The sequence below is a fragment of the Halyomorpha halys genome, unplaced genomic scaffold (assembly GCF_000696795.3).
Source record: "Halyomorpha halys isolate HHAL.00 unplaced genomic scaffold, Hhal_1.1 Scaffold270.1, whole genome shotgun sequence".
Taxonomy (NCBI): Eukaryota; Metazoa; Arthropoda; class Insecta; order Hemiptera; family Pentatomidae; genus Halyomorpha; species Halyomorpha halys.
In genome coordinates, this window is record NW_027105226.1 from 375,650 (window position 1) to 396,101 (window position 20,452).

The 20,452-nt window shown below is 30.1% G+C and overlaps 3 protein-coding genes across 5 annotated transcripts in view; 2 read left to right on the forward strand and 1 right to left on the reverse strand.

The window, feature by feature from the left end:
- The window catches only part of LOC106680621 (prolyl endopeptidase), a 19,727-nt gene extending 7,381 nt beyond the window's left edge, over window positions 1–12,346 (reverse strand). Inside the window, exons 1-7 of one of the 3 annotated variants that reach the window (XM_014420470.3) lie at window positions 12,211–12,346; window positions 8,383–8,463; window positions 6,797–7,020; window positions 6,533–6,720; window positions 3,690–3,772; window positions 1,490–1,629; window positions 1,213–1,375 (exon numbers count right to left, since the gene is read on the reverse strand). In XM_014420470.3, the coding sequence (XP_014275956.1) occupies window positions 1,213–1,375; window positions 1,490–1,629; window positions 3,690–3,772; window positions 6,533–6,720; window positions 6,797–7,020; window positions 8,383–8,448 (864 nt within the window). In that variant the 5' untranslated portion in view covers window positions 8,449–8,463; window positions 12,211–12,346. Of the gene's footprint in view, window positions 1–1,212; window positions 1,376–1,489; window positions 1,630–3,689; window positions 3,773–6,532; window positions 6,721–6,796; window positions 7,021–8,382; window positions 8,464–11,596; window positions 11,737–11,765; window positions 11,927–12,210 lie in introns of those variants that run through there. The other 2 variants (XM_014420468.3, XM_014420469.3) reach the window with 2 other exon arrangements.
- Window positions 12,347–13,133: 787 nt separating this feature from the next.
- Window positions 13,134–18,004, forward strand: LOC106680628 (leucine-rich repeat-containing protein 4C). Its single transcript, XM_014420488.2, has 4 exons — window positions 13,134–13,465; window positions 14,308–14,550; window positions 17,221–17,381; window positions 17,497–18,004. Exons 1-4 carry the CDS (start codon window positions 13,244–13,246, stop codon window positions 17,957–17,959), a joined length of 1,089 nt encoding a protein of 362 aa, XP_014275974.1. The 5' UTR covers window positions 13,134–13,243; the 3' UTR covers window positions 17,960–18,004.
- Window positions 18,005–19,652: 1,648 nt separating this feature from the next.
- LOC106680610 (piwi-like protein Siwi) overlaps window positions 19,653–20,452 on the forward strand; it is a 63,734-nt gene continuing 62,934 nt past the window's right edge. Inside the window, exon 1 of the mRNA XM_067049602.1 lies at window positions 19,653–19,731. Within this exon, the coding sequence (XP_066905703.1) occupies window positions 19,689–19,731 (43 nt within the window). The 5' untranslated portion in view covers window positions 19,653–19,688. The remainder of the gene's footprint in view (window positions 19,732–20,452) is intronic.

Here is a 20,452-nt window from a genome sequence, read left to right on the forward strand (position 1 = left end):
GGAATTAATTAGCAAACACTCTAGAATCAAAATAAACAACGAACAAACGAAAAACGACAGGACTTTTTGAATGCCCTGGTATATGCTTTCATCTCCTTATAAAGCTCTGTTATCATCTTAATATATTTTTCTTCTATTCATATTAATCTTAGTGCCTTAAATATTTCTAAATGTTTAATACCGTCAAAAACCTTCCTAAAGTCAAGGAAACAAAGATATATAGAGAAGTTATATTCATTTGCTTTCTCGATGATTTGGTTTACAGTCTGAATGTGGTCCACTGTCGAAAATACCTTCCTAAAACCTGCTTTTTCTTCGTTAAAACGTTCCATTATTCTTTTTGTTAGCCGTTGTTTGAGAACACTGGTGTAAACTTTTGACATAGTTGAATAGAGGGAGATAGGCCATAATTCTCTATATCATACTTGTTACTTTTTTTATACAGCAGAATTATTTTTGCGGTTTTCCATTGTTTAGGTATTGCTTCTTGTTCAAGAATCAAATTAAACAATTCTGTCAGTTCTTTAATTAGAATATTCCCTCCTGCTTTTAAAATTTCATTACTGATGTTATCCGGCCCTGGAGTCTTCGGGGAATTGAGTTTTTTCAAAATAAAAGCAACTTCTTCTTCCATTGTTGGTGGAACTTCCCCTAAATTTTTGGCCATCTTTCCTTCTCTTATTTCTATAGTTTCTCTGTTACTTTTACAAAGTTTATTGAAATATTTTGTGGCTACTCTGCTCATATTTTCCCTATTGGTTATGACCTCTCTTCTATTGTTTTTCAGAGCAACCATCCATTTTTGCATTTGGACAGTTCTTTTTGAATCCTTTTTGTAGACCTGCTCTCTGCTAAAATGTTTTCTGTAATATTTATATTGTGTTTTTCCAGTGTCATTTACATATTCAGTTTAATCAAAATCAAGTCATTTTTAAGAAAATTGAAAAGATTTGAAAAATCAATTCAGTAAAATGTGTAACATCCCAGGCATACACCCAACTTAAATATGTAATTTCAGTTTGCACACAATTCTCCATGAACCGGAGATAGGCCGTTCACACCCATACACATATATCATACAGCAAGATTTGGTTACCTCAAAACATGTATTTCTGTTAAAAATTCAAATTCAAATTTTTTCTCTTCCCCATACTATATACTCCACATGCAGGGAAGTGAAAGCAATAAAGTAACAATCCTATTAATTCATACCTCATAATCAGCTTCAAATTTATCTACAATGCAGGTAACTTCCAGTTTTCCCTTAATGCCATCAGTAAGGGTGGAGAGATCAGAAAAGTATATTAGGTTGTTGTGACAAAATTTCAGAGGTAAAACAACAAGCCACCTTCCACAGTCGCTAACATAAACACTACTGTAACAAAAAAAAACATGGGCAGCTTTTGAGTGGTTTTCATAATGAGTAAATAATTTATACTGTGTTTATGGAATTCTGAAAACTAATTGATATTGTTCAGGCTAAACTAACTAGATATATTCAGGATCATCCAACTCAACAACGAGAATATCTTCAGCCTGGCTTGTACCAACTTTATGGTAATATATTTTCTGGTTTCTATTTTGGCTTGTTTCAGATCCATCACTTTTTCCTTCAACTTCAGGAAAACGCTGGAAAAAAATAATTAATAAAGTGATTTCTCTTTATATATAATACTAACTGAATGTAATTTATGCAAAATAAATAATAAATAAAAGAAAGCTTAATATTACCAAATAAAATTGAGAATTAAATGATTCAATTATGTCTAAGAACAACACATTTAAAAATAAAATAAAACGGAAATGGAGAATGGACGGAGTGCAGTTTACATGTATTAGTGTGCTCTCATATATTATTAAGAAGATGCAGTATCTTAAACTTTCTCTCTGTTAACCTTCTGTAACAAAGACAGAGACCATAGAAACCAAAACACGAAACAAGCACAATGTTATATGAATAAATTAAAGGGTAAATTAATTATGCACCCAAGATAAACTTTAACAAACCACTGGGTATCAATTCAATTGATAAACCTTTAAATACTGTATTGCAAACAGTACATTTTAAAATTAATCTAATTTACTTAATACTCTGAACACAAAAGTAAGGATAGATAGACAATACAAATTATTGCTGATAATGATGTCTTCCTTATTACAAATGTGACGAATGAAATAAAAAATAAATGTTAAATTAAATAAACTAAAGCCAATACAATTGATTAATGAGCATTACACAATTCAAGATTTCAAAACCAAACTAAAAATTTAAGTTGACCTTGAATGTAAACTCAATACAGTCGACTCTTGACAATCTAAAGTTTTTCCATGGTCACTTGAAAAACACTCGTTAAATTGGAAATCAAGATATTTTGGTACTATCAGTAATTTAAAGCAGTTACTATGACATCTTATTTTATAATTATGAGAGATAGTTGACCGTGGATGATAAATGAGGAGAAGATGGTTGGGGGTGCGGTCAATGAAACACATACTTATTTAGTCATACTTATTTGTGTTTCATTGACCGCACCCCCAACCATCTTCTCCTCATCTTATTTTATAATTTGAAGACAGTATTCTACTACTCTCAATAATTTGAAGTTTCCCACCTTTCAACATTCATGGACTTGTCATAAGTTTACATATTAAGATAATTGAGTTTTCATTCTGTGTTAAATCAAAACCCTGTTTTCTTAATCTGTGAAATAGAAATGAGCTTTAGTGAGAACAAGTGTCCACTTTCTCCCAGTATAACTTGAGAATGTGAGGGTTAACTAAGAAAACAAAATATGGAAAGCAGTCATCAAAGCTGCAAGAATCAACAAATGGCGGAGTCAGACAAAGCCGTTTTTGATCAATTTACATCACAGAAGGGGTTTGAAAGTAGAAAAGAAAGAATGGTAGAAATGAAATTGATATATTAAAAACAAAGAAAATAATTATGTAGAGGGAGTAGGCCAGAAAAGGTATATAATATTTTTAGTTATGCTAATTTTAATTTTGATAACAAGAAAAAAAAAAGTAACTACCATTCCTGAGGTGTAGACTTGAATTATAAATTCCTAGTGTAGGATGGACATGGGTGCAGGGGACATGCTGATGTGCTTATTTGGTATTAGCATTGTATAACCATTTCTATTCATTCCTGTACTGCTGTTACAAAGATATGTGTGGCTGATCTCTGGGCTGCATGGTCCTTGCCCTATGCTCAGAGGTGGTTGTTTATACAGACATCTTTTCTCTTTACACTACCAAATATGGAGGTCTGAACTGCTCAGGGATTAGCCCAATTAGGTGGTAGTTCCTACCGTACTTGACAGATTATGCCAGGGTTTGTTGGCTTCTCTATCACTAGATGGCGCTCTATGGCTTTATTACAGTAAAATTATCCCTCTGCCTAAACACTTAACATGAAATACAATTACATACTTGCGGACTGAACACCTACTTTTAATTAAACTCTCTTTTATTTAATTACCTTCCTACTTATCTCTACATTACTAGATTCTTATTATTTTGAACTTTTTTCTATAAGTCTGAGTTTCAAATTATCAAGAGTCGACTATAAATGTGCGTAAAAATGAGAAATACAACAGACAATAATAGAATATGAAGAAGAAACTGAACACCAAAAGCTTACTTTGAATGGAAATTCAAATCCAAATATAATTTTGAAATAAACTCACAGTGTAAAAAACTCCGATATTATCGTGTGTCCAAGCAGCTTGTCCAAATTTCACAAACTTTAATTCCTCTGGAAAATCCTCTCCTGTAATAACAATTTATCAAATTATTATTATAACTGTGAATCTTCATAAACCCTAATAAAATAATTTTACTGAATCTCCATTATTATACATGAATATTGAATCGGACCAAATTACCTCCTTGCACAACCGTTATTCTAGTAACAGTATTTCCTTACAAAGTGCACCCCTGACCAACCATGGGTTGTAGTGGTACCGATTTATTTATTTATTTATTTTTTTAACAGGGCTTAAATGATAAATATTTAAAAAATCTTCCACTAAAGTACCTTTAATTTTGTTTTGTTTTTAAATAATTAACCATTTCACACTTTTATTAGTAGTGAAAAAGGGATAATTATTAACTATGAAAGGATTTGATGGTTAATTTGAGAAAATAAGAGAGGACAAATATTTTTTCCAGGTTGAAAACCATCATTTCCGAAAATAATAGTAGTACTATAGACGTATTATACATCATTACAAAACTGAAGATTTTGGAAAATATTATATTGAACATAGAAAGCCTTAGAAAGTAATGAAGAGTGAATAATAATGCATTAATAAAAGATCTGTTGTAATACGAGTTAAGACTGAGCAGGCGCATGCAGTGTTTCTATTCAATCTGTTTCCTGTTACCATGTCAACATAGTTATTAAATCATTACTTTTTTATTTCACTTAACCTATACTTAAGCCTTTCAGTTAACTGGATGACAAACTCCATAAAATTAGTCTTACCATTAATATTTTCAATATTTATGTATTCAATATCTGTTCTGAAATGAGCGAAGGTTAGGGAAGAAGCTCAAAGTAGGTGCTGAGTGAAAGTTGTGAGATGTGAATACCACAGCTATTTCTTTTCTCTTCTTGAAGTATTATCATTATTTGTAGTAAATTGTTAGTAGTAGGTAGTATAATCCTTAAAACACTGAACTATGTGAGTTAATAATACTACCTGCTCTGATTGTTACTTAACAAGAAATTGTTATTTTATAAAATTCATAAATTCAAACTTTCATTATGTCGAGAGAGGATTATAACTTATTTGCCTACTTAATATATTAATGCTTCTCAATTTTATTCTTTTCTTTGACTTGTATTTATGATTGTTAAATTTACATTATTTCTTCTAAAAAGTTCATGAACCAGAAAACAGTCAATAAATATTGTTAAATGGACAACTTACCATTATTGATGCCATATTAGTTAATTACATTAGTTGGATGCGAACATTGTATGTGAAGTAAGGGTTTAAGTTCCTTAAGTAACCAACAGCAATTAATAGAGAGCTTAATCTGTACATTTCCAACAAATGATTCTCAAAAAGCAATAATCCACCCAAAATATTGATATTTGCTAAAAATGGTTTAGTCCAAAACTAAAGAATCATCTAATTTATAATAAATGTAGTTCAATGGTATGAAATGACTTCCCCATTTTTTATACAAGAATAAAAAGTAATTAGCTAAAAAAAAAGTTTGCTTCCTTGTTCTAAGAGTATTGAGTCATAACTTAATCCTATTCTGTTTATTTTATTTCAACTTTAAGATCTGTTTAATTATTTTTTATTGAATATTTTACTTACCCACTAATTTAATTTTAACGTGAAGTTATTTAAAAATTTTATTTAGAAAAAAAAATTACTGATCATTATAAAAATAATTAATAAAAAAACTGTACCACTACAACCCATGAAGGGACAGGTGTTCAGTACTTTGTAAGGAAGTACTGTTTCTTGAACAACGGTTTTACAAGCAGGTGATTTGTTCCCAAGATCACGTTCAACCGCCATTTTTTTCCCCAACTAAGGGTACCCATTTTATAGAGGCTGGGTGAGCCCCAGGAGGGCTCTACTAACAAGGTTGACTCACAACTGATTTAATAGAATAAATAATTATCTGTCATATCCCAAGGAAAAATAGCATAGCTCCTTACTAAACTATCCCACTCCTTATTATTCCTTTAAATATTGATTTTTATTGGAAGCGGTTAAAAATCAATTCAAATAGTTCACGTTTCATCCGACTCTGCAGGGCTTAAGGCTTAAAAAACAAGATAAAAAAAAACAAAAATACTGTAAATAGAATAAATATATAAGATAACATGAAATATAAAGTAAGCTATGGTGGAATTTGAAAAAATGAAATGATAGGTCTGTCTAATATTTATTATTGTATTCCTTTTTTATATATCCTTATCTTTGTACAGCTTAATTCTGTTTTCTTTAATTTTTATATTTTTTTCAATACATTTCACATTTATTACATTCTAACAAGGCTTTAAACTTCATGTTATGTGTCACTCTTATGCTATTTCTAGTTCTGATTAAGCCTGTAAAGAGCAAAGTAGGACAAAACTTGGTCCTTAATTACAAATTTTACAGTTTTGTTGTTGGTATTTTTAGCAATATCAATTTATTTTGAATATATTCTTTCATTGGAGTAGGGTGGCCCAGTAGTCAGGCACTGTGCTACAAACTCCAAGAACTCAGATTTGAATCTGCCTGTGACAGATAATTACTTGTTCTATTACTGTAGCCATGAATCAACCCAGCCTCATAAAGTGGATACCCTAATTGGGGAAAAATCAGGCAGTTGAGCATGATTTTATTCAAATAACCTTCTCATACAATCGTTGGTCAAGTAACAGTACTTTCTTACAAAGTACTCCAACCCTTCATGGGGTGTAGAAGGTTGTCTTTTATTACCATCAGCTCTAATTAAAATTTTGGGGATTTAAATCAGTTTTTAATAAATTAATATTAGATGTTAATACTCTTACCAGTATCCACTTTTCTAAAATGAATTGTACACCAATCTGAACCACTTTTACTGATACTATATGCCATAATCTTGCTATCCTCTGAAAATGATGTCCATGTCAGTGCAACTGTTCCATCTTCCGAGAATGTATTAGGATCAAGAAAGACTTTTGATTCACCATCAAGAGAATCTTGCATATAAAGTACACTAAAGATAAATAAATAATAAAATAAAATATGAAAGTGAAAGAAAATATTAAATCTCAAACTGAAACAAATATTACCTATGGTTTTGAAGGCCAGTGTTCATAAAATAAAAGTAATGATTGCCTTCTTTTTCCGGAGGCGAGTACTTTGGATAATCTAACATCTGAGTTAGCCTAGCTTTGATCTTATCTCTTGCTAAACAACCTTTTAAATAAGGTTCAGATATACTGTTTTGAGCATCAACAAAATTTTTAGTCTCTTCACTGTCTGGATCTTCCAACCATCGATAGGGATCAGCCACCTAGATTCATTTATAATAGAGTGTGGTTTAAAATAAACATGACCAATGTAAATCAAAATTTCTAAACAGTCATGAATTGTAGCACTAAACTTATACAACAATTAAGGTTAGTTCATATTGTATTTGGATAAGGTGAAAAATACTTCCTCTAGAATATAAACCTATATAGTTTATGAAATATAAACTTAAAACCATCTATAATAAATCAAAGAATGGAAAATAAAATAAATCATACAATAAAATTCATTTTGAATGGCTAAATATCTAAAAAAAAGTCAAATAAAATTGAATGTAGATATTTCAACCAAACAGCACATAAGCTTCATAACAAACCTAAAGAGACAATACTTACAGTAATATAACATTAGTTTTTGATAAAGAGAAAGTATAATGTACTCAGCAACTTTTCGAGAACAGTAAAAAGTTGCCTCCAAGACAGATATATTAAAAGAAGGGGAGCTACAATGAAATAGAAACTTTTAAAGAGAAGGGATGCCACAACGATCAGTATTAGGTCTGACTCTACGGAGGCTGGTTTTGGATGAGTCACTGGAAGAAGACTAGTTCCTTTCCAGAGACTATATAGCTGATTAGGTGACTGTTGTGGGCTTCAACAGAGGAGCTTGTGCTAAAAATGAAGCACACCAGAGCACCAGTTTTGCAGGAAACTAGAGCAAGAGGAAGAGACTGATGATGGTTAATTATAAAACTCAACCCATTCTCTTAGGAGAAATACTTACAGATTGTAGGCTATAACCATGGGATACTGGGTATAAGGTACTTTCAAATGAGTCAAAGGAACTCGGGAGGAAAGGCCAAATATGAAGTCAGACTTTAACAATCTTGGAGCTATGGTGGCCAACATCTTAAATTAGCTTAGTCAAGTATAATGTGCCTTCTGGGGCCACTAATACCCAACAGCAATGAAACATACAAAGGAGTAATTGAGGTAAGTACACCCTTCATGGAATGAAATCCTGGATGGCAACACAAACAATTTTTGTATTATTTTGTATTTTATATTTATATAAAAAAACCCTAGATATCAACAATATTATTGCAGGATTTGATTCTATTTCAGAATAAAGAAGTCTGGGTACACAGTCATGAAGCCTGTATATCAGAAAAGTAAGGAATGGACAAAAGGGAGGAAAAACTGTCAAGTCCATAATTTTTATTCTTATATCTATTACCATTATATTTTTAAGAATGAGAGCGTTAATTTTTACAATTTCCTTTTTCAACTTGAATATTAGGAGAGTAGACGATTCTTATCTACTTGTTACTTTAACAAGATTTCTCTTAACAATTAATAACTCTTTTACTAAGATATGGTTTTTAATAAAAATTACAGTAATTTACCTCAATTCCAAAGAAAGTTTCTTTCAAATTGTCATCTCTTCGTGCTTCTGGATAAAGGAATTTCATTTTTTCTGCGGTTGGCTGTAAAAATAGGATAATAATGGATTAAAACCATTACCAACTACTCATCTAAACAGACTAAAATAATAATTATATTTCACTTCATTCAAACACAGAAGTAATTCTAGAACCAAAATAAGTCAACAATAGTTAATGACTGTTATGTTTTATTTACATTTTAATACTGTGATTAATTATTCTTCAATATAATTAATGCTGTTTTTCTCTTTTTTCCTTAATTATAAATTTTTATTATTTTAGTTCTTAAAAAGTGTTTCATAATATAAGACATTTGAAATTATTTTTCTTGTTGACAAAATCAACAAGGAAATCAATTGAACAAGAAATTGATATTTCATTCATACATATTTCATGTTTTCAATGTACATTTAACAGTTTTTTTTATTCCATATTATATAATATATTCTGCAGATTTTTACTGCATAAAAATCTGGGTTCTGGTTACAGCACTGTTTAATTCAGATATTCCCTGTCTAATTGTGAAATTCAATGTTCTAGGGTATATTATCAAAATTAATTATACTTGAAGAAGTTTGTCGGGGGGTGCGGTCAGCAAAGAACAACATAAATAAACAAAACAATATTTATTTATGTTGTTCTTTGCTGACCGCACCCCCTGACAAACTTCTTCAAGCATTAATCTACGGTCAACTATCTACATCTCATTAAAAATTAATTATAACTGATTTATACTGCTGGTAGGACTGATGTGGACTATGTATTTAATGGGTGCAAGTAGAAGGACATACTTTTAAAGAAAGAATTAATAGGCCTATTGAGATATGAGAAATAATGACCAGCACAGAAAGAAAATATTATGAAACATTGAAAGAAAGGAATATAAGCAGTGTATAAAATAAAGCAAACAAACCATGAGTTGTGAAAATAATTTAGAATATTATTCTCAAGCATACTGAGTTAATTTTAACATAGAGTTAAGAATGAGGCAAAAAACAATGTGAAAGAAAATAAAAGTACATAGCCCATATAGAGGAAAATAAATAATGAACAACTTGTGGAAGTCTTGGGATAGCTGACAGAATAATTAAGCTTAAAGCAGGAAATATTAGTCTTTAATGTAGAACATTGGTAAAAAAGTTTCACTTTAAAAAATTATGCTTAAAACAAGAAAGTAAAGGCACCCCAAGTATATGTAACAAATGAAAGGCAACTGAAAGAAAGAAAAACTATACAAAACAAAAATCATCTGACAGGAGGTTTTCTAGGTTATAGTATCAAATGTAAAGCATTCCATTTAAAAGTTGTGTAGGTATCAGCGCTTCTGAATGCTCAGAGTCTTCATCCGCTGGGATCTGAAATGGGCATAGTTGAGTTCCTAAAACTCCGACTTATGATTTTGCGCCACCCACCCTGATAACTCTAAACTCATCCAACAAAAGAAGCAGCAGTGCGAGTTCCTTGGTAAAAATGCTTATAAGACATTAAAAGAGATAAAGCTTCCTTTAACATTATTCCAAAGCCTGTTACCTGGACCTTACCTATTAGAAGGATGTTGTGAGAGCATACTATTAGAGGCGGTTGCCGAAATAGTAGGGTAGTGAATATGGTAAGATGTGGTAGAGGTAGACCATCTTTTGAAGTAGGTAAAGCAAATATTTGTGAATAATTCATTTGAGTTGCTGAAGGAGTCCTTTAGGTAGACTGAATGAGAAACCAAAGAAAGGTTAATAGGAGACTTTGTCACAGCTGAACTGTTTTTGAGATTGCCAGCTACGTCAACTTGTAAAAATGAACTTTGCTGAAGAGATAAATGAGGAACTAGAGAGTGATTTTGTGTTGGAATATTTCACACTCCTAGGACAAAGAGATTAATGTTAGACACCATTCTAGTTGTTACTGGTATCGACCTCCCGAGTCAAAGCGAACAAGAGATATATTACATACGCAGGGATGAAGTTATTCAGGTAAGATCTTATTTGCAATAAATAAGAAAGCACAATCAAGTACCTCAGCTTCGTCAGACAGAACTGGAACAACTTGTCTGTGTGGAATAATAGATGAGTACCCTAGCTTTTCATTAATTATAAAATAAGTGGTGTTCTTAGGACAAATTAAGCAAAAATTCTTTTCATCAAATATCTTACCTGATTCGACTCATAGAATAACTTTCAAAAACAGAATACAATAAAAAAAATAATTTAAAAACCAAAAATCAAGCACTCGCTATAGGCACAAAAACAATAAATTAATTATAATTCATGATAAAATATTCATAAACCAGATTACATAAAGCAGTGATAACATTAATTATGAGGTCACTCATTATAGTTATCCCTTAAAGAGAAAATGTAATTAATAACAAAGTTTCATTTTTCAACAAACAACTTATGTAAGCAATCTTAACATGTACCGCTTTTTTAATAAATGAACATAAATAAATATAAAAAAATTATGCATTACACAATGAAAAACCTATAACACTGTAGAATAAAACAAATGTATGATAAGAAAATAAAACGAAAAGGCACTAGTATACAACTATCACTCCAACATAGTAAAGGATGTGTACACACTTATAAAAAATGAGAAAATAGTCGATGATTATTATCAGTTATAAGGTGATTTGTTTCTATGCGAATTGATGCCCAACCTGAAATAAAAGGAATCCACTGGGAGTTCGTTTATCCCTTTTTAGTAAGCAGAAGCCATTATAAATTATCCAAATAAAACAGTAATAATGATAAGTGTGATGTAACCAACAACAATAACAAAATGCACAACTCCTATTTACAATGATACTTGGGTAATCATAAAAAACACATCAACATGAAATATTAATGAAAAACAGTTAAACTAAGTTGAAAATTTACACAAATAATAATCATTTAACAAGTCACTCTGATAAGAAAATATAATTTTGATCACTTAACTAATACATATAAATCCAAAATTAATTATTCAAAAAGCTTAGTTTGTAAAAATTTATCTACAAAAGAAATTAATATATTTCAAGTCATTGACCTGATTTATCTAAAACACAACACAGATAATAAGAGAAAATAACTATTTCATGTGCGATCATAAACACATAAGTTATTCTAGAAGCAATATGGAATAAGAAACAGAAAATCATAATATTCCTATTGCATGCTGAAATATTGTTTTTATTTACCATTTGAAGTATGACAATGCAATAACAATAGCCTCACACTTCCTGTGAATGAACTATCCTTCCAGAAATCTTGCTCAAAAAACCAATATATGTAAATGTTTTTTAAGCCACCTTTTAGTGTACCTTATAGTAACTGAAATTTAAATAATATTTCAAATCAAAACCTAACCTTAACAACACCTTTGTAGGCTATACTTAAATTAGGAATCTTCCTTGGGTAACTTGAGTGTTGAAGAAGACTAGCACAACGTTTCAATTTGTTACAAAAAAATACAAGAGCCATCACATAACAAAAATATAACCTTAAGATTAATCAGCCTAGTTCAAAAGTTTGGGAGTTAGGAGGTAATTAATTGTAAACTTACATCACATAAACACCATATCCTTCTTCACTTTTAAAATTAATTCAAATATAAAATTTTGCAGAGTAAAAAAAAGGGGGGAAAAATCTTATAACAAAATCGATATCAATGAATAATTAGTAAAGCGACAGTAAGCAAAGTCGATTCCAGTAAAAGAAAATCATTAATTCGCCTAGAGGTAAGACCTATGAAAGCAAAAAATTGCAATCGCAAATAACTCCAAAAGTAATAAAATGAATAAATTTTGTAAACCTGAGTAATTGAGGGCAGGTCGTAAAGAAAGTGGATCAGTCTTTCTGTTAAGTCACTTTATTTACAGTCCTTCTTATCATTTTTTAGGGCACGCACAATTACAATTGGTTCGTAAATTACCAATGGCGCTAATCAATGTTTTCAAAATCATCAATTTGAATTTCATCGAGCTTATAATTCTCCTTTAACGTCATACAAACAAGATGAATATTTTTAATTGTGGAATAGTCAAAGAAAACTAATATTTAACTTTGATTCTTGGTCTATTTCCGTTAATATTTTTAAATTTTATGTTCAATCATTATATCCAATCAATTGTTTTACTTCGGAATTTAAAAAGTCATGTTTCTGATAAAAACAATATTCAAATGTAATAAAGCTAGATTGCTAAAAAATAAGAAGAAATCAATAATTTATCATTCATTCCTATCATCTTAAGTATGAGTGAATTATCGGTTTCTCTTTTCTTTAAAAAAAAAAAAAGTATGCATTTATAATAAGGATAAATATTTCTTCCAACATTATTCATAGAAACAAACATCATAAGTTACAATGTAATTGATTAAAAAAAGGAAGAATGCCATCCTGCTCAGGACATTTTATTATTCATAGATAAAACTGACTGAATAAAATTAAAAGATTTTATAAGGACATTTTTACAACCTAGGAATGCTAAAGAAACTGAGGGAAAGAAAACTTTAAAATTAGTTTTTTTGAAATTGCAATAACAGTATATCTTCATCTTCAACTGTTCTTACTTTTATGCTCAGGGGTAGTCAATAACAATTAACAAATCATGAAAAAGGTGACTTATCTTAAGTTCTTAGTATAGCAATTCTTAGAATAAGGTGAGTTGAAGATTAGATAAGATAATTAAGTCTTGAGTTGCCAGCCAATCACAGTAATATTATGGTTTATCTTACTCTTAACTAATGTTGAAGCTTATAATTGTTATTACTTTAATTTAGATGATGAATCAATTCATAACTAATGTTTTAGTGATAACAAAATTATTGATATAATTTATAGTAAAATGAAAATTATATTTTTCATAATTACACTTTGTCTTTTAACTTCAGTTGTAGAAAGTGTTAAGTGTCCATATTATTGTCAATGTCTTGTTTCAAAGCACTTAAGACATGTCCAGTGCATTGGAAAAGGACTCATCAGTGTTGATTTGAATGTACCACATTCAGTTCAGTGGTTGCAGCTTTCAAATAATTTAATTTACGAGTTGGAAGACAACATTTTTGAGGTATCTTACAATCCTATGCTTCCTTTTAAAATAAAAAAAAAATTGAGTGGTTTAGCAATGAAGATAAAAACTAGTGATGATGAAAAAAATTTAAAATGAAATTAAGTAAAAAGTAACAAGAAAATATATTATTTCTGCTAACTAGTACCCAGTGATTTTAGACAACTTCGGTCCAAAGAGTCTTATCAAAGGAAATCCTGTTATCTGAACTATGACCCAAGCATAGTAAGAGCTTCAACTAATAGATAAAACAGCATATGTTTTATGTTTTTGAATAACACCAATTAAACCATTGTACTTTAAAATGCATAGTTCAAAATGTATACAGAATGTTAAAACGTATGAACAGCATTTTTCATATTTAATGTTTTTGTTCTTAGAAGACTTTTTCCAAGAATAAAGATATAAATATTTTTCATTTCACTTCACTTTTATGTACATTTATAAATTTTTATTTTAACTTTTTTCTTATTTCAGTCACTTGGATGGTATTCCCCATTTTATTAGGAATAATAATAATATCTATCCAATTTCAGATATTTTTAGATTTATTTTCTTCTGGAAAATAAATCTGCAAATACATTAATCACACTCCAAATAAAATAAAATCAGAACACTAAAAAACAAAATAATGATGTTTATTATTGACCGTAGATTCAATATGAGAAGATGGTGGGGGTGTGGTCAGTAATAATAAACACAAATAAGTAAAACTTATTTATTTGTGCTGAACTTCAGTTTACACCATCCCTAGCTGATGGGCATTCTTCTCCGTAATTGTTTTAGGCATATAAAAAAAAATATTATTGTTTGTCAGTAATCTGTTTACTTACAATTTTCAGACTCTTGGCCTAAGACACATCATAGAACTAAATTTAGATAAAAATGCAATTCAATCTGTTGGTTTAAATACTTTTTCTGGACTTAAAAAGCTGAAAGCAGTTGATTTAAGTGATAATCGTCTACATTCAATTCCTTCTGGAGTATTTCAAAAGATTCCCTCTTTGATTATTGTCTTTTTACAAGGAAATCCTCTAAACCACCTTAAAAGTACTGAACCTTTTCTTATTTCTTCATCTATACAAGTAAGTGATGATAAATTATAGATTAAATTATATATATTATTGAAATATTTATGATTGAATTGAATATTTATTATTGAAATATCTATATAATTATATAGATTAATTATCATACCAAGAAAATGGTTTTAATTGTGGTATATGACATACAATGTCTAAAATATATTTAAATTTTAACATTTTTTGTTGTAATTTCAAGTTGGCTATTTTTTATATCTATTAGCTTGGTATCTATATATTATTTCTTTTATGAATTTTAATGTATGTGTGTAGGGATGAGTATACCGGATTGTTCGATTTGGAACATTGTGGTTTGATTTTGGAGCTTCTTCTTTTTTTTCCTCTTGGAACCATTATTATTGAAGCAGTGAATATATCCAGCACCACTGGTCTTCCCATTCTCTGCTTAGGTGCTGCATTTCTGTGAAGGTTTTTTTCTCCTTATAAGAGGGTGGTAGGAATACTTGTGGTCCTTTCCTCTATCATAGAGTCTCTCTATATTAATCTATTTGACGAATATGTCTAGACCATTTATGCTGTCTGTTTTCCCTTACTCTGCAACAGAAGCTCCTCTAATCGCTTGCTGATCCTTTTGTACCTGAAGCATTCTCACCCTGTTTTTCCTGCTACTCTAAGTAAGAACTTCATATAAGCACCAGTGATCTATGTCTGTTGAACATCACACAGCTCTAACTGCCATTTGTAAGAATCGGTAGATTTATGCCTCTTTGCACCTCTTCCTATTTCAGTTTGCATTTCAACATCCATTTCTTAATTCCGTTCAAGAATTAGGATCTTGCTTTTTGAATATTAGATGGACTTTACTTTCTGTAGTAACTTCTACTCCCATTTCAACAGAACTTGCGTAGCTTTTACTGAGAGTTTTCAATTAGGACTATATAGTTCATATATAAGAAAAGCTTTATAAGGACTCTCCACAGATTCAATTTTCCTACTGGAGTCCATGGTGATCTGTACTTGCATATTATGGGTCTCATCCATTAAAATGGTTAATAAGATAGGAGTACCTGCAGTGCATCTTTTGAGCAGTGAAGGCTATCCATATTTCGTAGCTAGTCAGTTTCTAAAGCAAATATATGTCTAGAAAACCCATATAAATATTGTAATATATATTCCACCTCTTTTTGAGATATATCTTGGATCTTTCTTTAAGGATAGAAGATGCCAGCCTGTTTCTCTTCATGTTAGTTCTCCACAATAACTTTTAACATTCTTTCATGGATAGAGATATAAATTTTATAAACCACTAATAGGTAGTTGATTGGTCAGTAATTTTCATATAACATCGAGTTACTTCTCTTATATATAGCTTCATAATAATCATTTTTTTCTAAGGGTTATACTTCAATCAACAACCATTTCCAGCAAATTGTTTTATATATTGCAATTAAAGCACTATAATCTAATTTGTACTATATTTATTATATATTGCAATTTAAGCACGATAATAATATGACCGATCATATTGTATCATTACTATTATTATCTGGTTCTATATTATTCCAGATTTACTTATTGCACTTTTGAAGACCAAATTAAATAGTAGACAAGCAAGGTAATCAACCTGTCTAAGCATTTAGTGAGTTTCAAATCCATTAGTCATGTCACCATGAATATGCACTTTCTTTATAATCATTATCATACAAGGTAGCTGTGGTGATTTTTTATCACAAGAAGATCCTGGTATAGTTCATTAAAAGAAAGTCTATGAACATAAGTGGTTGAGGTAAACCATGCTTATGTTTTGAAACCTGGGTACATGTTAAATTGTCTCTCATAATGTTGTAACCACTTATGTTCATAATAATTAATTCACAAAATAGTTTTTATGAATGCACATACTATAGTAATCAGCTTTGAGTAGCTTTTTTTTTTCTTTTAGACCCTGTCCAAACTTTTGGGTTTACATTTTTTTTTCGCAGCAGTGGAATATCTCGTCTGGGGTGTATGTATATACTATAAATATGTATATACACCAATAATGAACTCTAATCATAATTTTCTTATCATACATCTTTTAGGAAAGGTATAATCATGGGAACAATAAACTAGATTATTAAATGTGTGAAGGAGCCTGTTAAAATATAAGATAAGGTAAAATCTCTAAAGAATTGTATTCTACTTCCATTTGGTCTGTCACCACAAATTTGACCTTTCAAGGTCTTGAAAATTCCCCTAGAAGCCTCTAGGTCCTGTCAGTATCATTAGACCCATTAATCAGAGAGAACCAATTCAGTCTTCAGTCTCAACTGGATGACGAGAAAGAGTTTTCTCAAGAGTGGCCCATTTCTGATTAACTTTCCATATTCCATTTCACTCTTCTATGGAATCCTTCCCCACTATTTTCTTTCCCCGCTTGGGGATTTAAGTATCAATTTATCAACAATTAAGTTATGACTATCAGTATAATCTCTTCCTGTGATTTCCCCCGTTAGTGATCTATTGGGGAAAACCTTTAGTTCTCCACACAGGAAAGTTCAAGAAGATTTGAGCCCCCCTAGCAGTAGGTTTAATTTGATTTATAAAATAAATATTCCAATATTTCATTTGTTTAACCCTGAATCTAAGTTTAAATAATGTATTCAACTCATATTTGGTTATTTCCTTATGATTTCTAATGGTTAGCTTCATAAACCTTTTTTTTATTTTTAGATCCTGAACATAAGTTATTGCAGAATAAGGCATATTCCAGAATTGGCACTTTCCTCTTTACCTTCTTTGGTCAAACTAAACATTTCTTCGAACCATATTGAAAATATAGACTACTTTTCCTACAGAGATTTGATGTATCTTGAAGAAATAGATTTATCAAAGTGAGTCTAAATGGTTATATTTAATTATATATCAGTTAAGTTATTCACAATTTAAGATGTTTCTCCTAAAAGTAGAATATTAAAAACTTATTGCAATTTTTTTTCTCTCTTTCAGTAACAAGATAATTTGTGATTATAACAGTGAAGAATTTCTTACTTGGGCCTCTGTTGAATCAATAAAAATTTTTGGAACAGTTTGCTTAAAACTTACAACTCCACTGCCGACAGTGAAAACTATGGAAAAAATGGTTATGTATGATAATGAAAATGCTGTGCCAGAGACTGAAGATCTGTCAGTCAATTTTGACAGTGACTGCTCTTGTTCCACAAGTGATTCAAAAGATGAAAAATTATCAGAAAAACCTGTTACCGAAACAAAAGAAAGCAATAAAAATGATTATTTGAGTTTATTTTTAGTACTTACTTTTGTTAGTGGTTTTGTGATTGGAATTTCTGCAACAGTATCGTTCTGGATTTGTTATCGTGTATTCAGATCTAGGGAAAGACATCGTTTGTGGTATACATCAATCCATGATGATGATCTGCCACCATCATATGAACACTTATTCAATAACTAAAGAGAGATAAGTAAACCTGCTTCATGATTAAATGTATCCTTGAAGAATTTCTTATGAATGATAATTAATTAAATTAACCCTTTTCATTATTATTTTTTTTAACATTGCGACATTTCCTGTATTAGGAGACAAAATCACAATAAATATTTAATTTATTTGAACTTTTGTACAAACCATCCATTTAAAAAGACTTAGGTTTCTTTTTTAATATTTGTCAGGCTTGATATATGTATGAATGTATATATATATATATATTTATAATTGCATATCTTATTGATATATAGATACTACTTTAATGAGATTTTTATTTAATTGTATTATTTTACATTAATATATGAGATATTATTTTTTACTTCAGTTTTCTTGTTTCGTTTTTATTTTTCAATTTAAAAAGACTGAGAGGTTTTTTATTTTTTTGTATTTGTTACTTGCTAGGCTTGATACATGTATTATTACATATCATATTGATATTATTTTAATGTGATTGTTATTTAATTTTATTATTTTATATTAATATATGAGATACTATTTTTAATTTCAGTTTTCTTGTTTCATATCTATTTTCTAATCAACCTTTATATCTTTATCTATTAATCCTGAAATCCTAAAGGAGAAAAATGATGGTTGCATTCTTTGATTTATTTTCAACAAACATTCTTAGATTATTAAAATGGCAAACTGTAAGTTATAATAGGAAGAATAGAATCTAAAAAAAGGTTCTTCTTTGTTTGTTACCCCCATTATTTTTAGAGAGAAGTACATGAAAAATAATTGTGCTCATTGAATCTTACCTTATTTACTAAGAATCAGGATATCTCTTGTCCCTTCAAGGGTTTGTTGTGTTCTGTGAAGATGTCAACTCAACAATTTTAGCTTCCTAATTTTAGCATGTTTCCAGAAAGAAATCATCTATCAAAAAGTTCCTTATTTTCTTGTGTCTAAAAAATTTAGTCTCAGCTCCCCCCTTACTACACCCACGCTGATCGGAAATTAAGGAGTCTGCTTTATTTCTTTTGATTACATTCATAAGTACAGGGCTTTAATATCTTTTGTGAAACTGCTGTATTTCTTGGCAGGGCTACTAAGTTGGTAAGTATTTTTTACCCTAAGAAACCCTATAATACTAATTTTGTGAGTAAGAGAAGGTTGAGTTAAGCGGGCACCACATAAGATTTCTATTATACTTTGTTTATTTAGGAAGTTACCTCTAGTTAGGAAAATACCAGGCGAACTTCTGATCTACACTTCAGAGTAACTGTATCAATGTAACGGCTTAACAAAACTTTTCTTTTATTATCACTGAAACATTATATGTGCATGTATTTTATGCCACAGTATCATACGACATGAAAATATAACATTGATAAACATTGAAGGGTGCCTAAGCTTCGCTGGTAGGACAGTGTGAGTTTCGATTCAAGACATCTGTTAGAGACCGGAAACTGGAAGGCAGTAAGTAACTTAAGATCCACGTAACTGGCAAAGCTGATAGAGGAGGCTCTTACTTAATGGGTTGTCTTGTCCTAAGAAAATAAGTAAATCTTCAATGAACATATTATAAATGAATGATGAATAAAAATAAAAAGGAACTAGTGATGAGGCTGATTAAATAAAATATAAAAACGTTAAAACGGAAGTAAAGCGGAGAAACTTCAGTTGGTGTATTTACATGAGGGATTCAGTTTCGTTTCAGCTTTTGGAAAGGAAAAGTCGTGGTTATATTTATGATATGGGAAAAGAACTTCTTTATAATGAATGCTGGTCCTTCTCAGGTTAGTAAAGCGTTATTAAATTTATTAGTTATTGGAGATAAGCATTCAAAATTTATCGAACTAGGTTTATCTTCAATTGGTGCAAAATCACTTGTTAAACATCAACTGGTTTGTCTTATATGGCAATCTAGCTGGAAAAGGGTATCTATAAGTGGGGCAAGTTCCGAATATTCCTGATTTTTTATTTTATTTTATTAAAGCCGTTTTTTCTTTTAGTTTGTAGAATAAGTACTTCACTTTGTTTTTTAATTTTGTAGTTATAATTGATAAGTATACAATTTACTGCATAAACGATAACTGATTTTGAGTAGTATTTTTTTCAACAAAGTATGTTTGTATCTTTCTATCCAACTGTGTGTGTGTGTGCTTTATGAAGTTGCATTTGTGGCGGCGTTCTTTGTAAAGTGAGAAAACAATATTCCCTACAGTATTATCCTGACCAGTCCTCCCATGTTTTACACCACTATTCCACCTGTGATCCATAAATCAAAACGAATCAAGATTGAAATAGAAGTGCGATTGCTTCAATTGATTGCTCATATTGAGCTGCTTATCGCTGATATAGAAACTGGTTAAAAAATAAAGTAATTCATGCTTTTGCCATCATAATATTTAAAAAAGTACCCCTTATGAATGTTCAATTTTCCTATTAAATAGTTGTTACTGTTCGAATATTAAATAAACTAATGATTTTAGCTGGCGTGTTGTTTATGAACCAAAG

Excerpts from the sequence above, each read along its gene's own strand:
- LOC106680628 (XM_014420488.2), top strand. The coding sequence starts at position 13,244 with ATGAAAATTATATTTTTCATAATTACACTTTGTCTTTTAACTTCAGTT. Across the intron at positions 13,466-14,307 it reads TGGAAGACAACATTTTTGAG|ACTCTTGGCCTAAGACACAT; the intron begins GTATCTTACAAT and ends TACAATTTTCAG. Across the intron at positions 14,551-17,220 it reads TTATTTCTTCATCTATACAA|ATCCTGAACATAAGTTATTG; the intron begins GTAAGTGATGAT and ends TTTTATTTTTAG.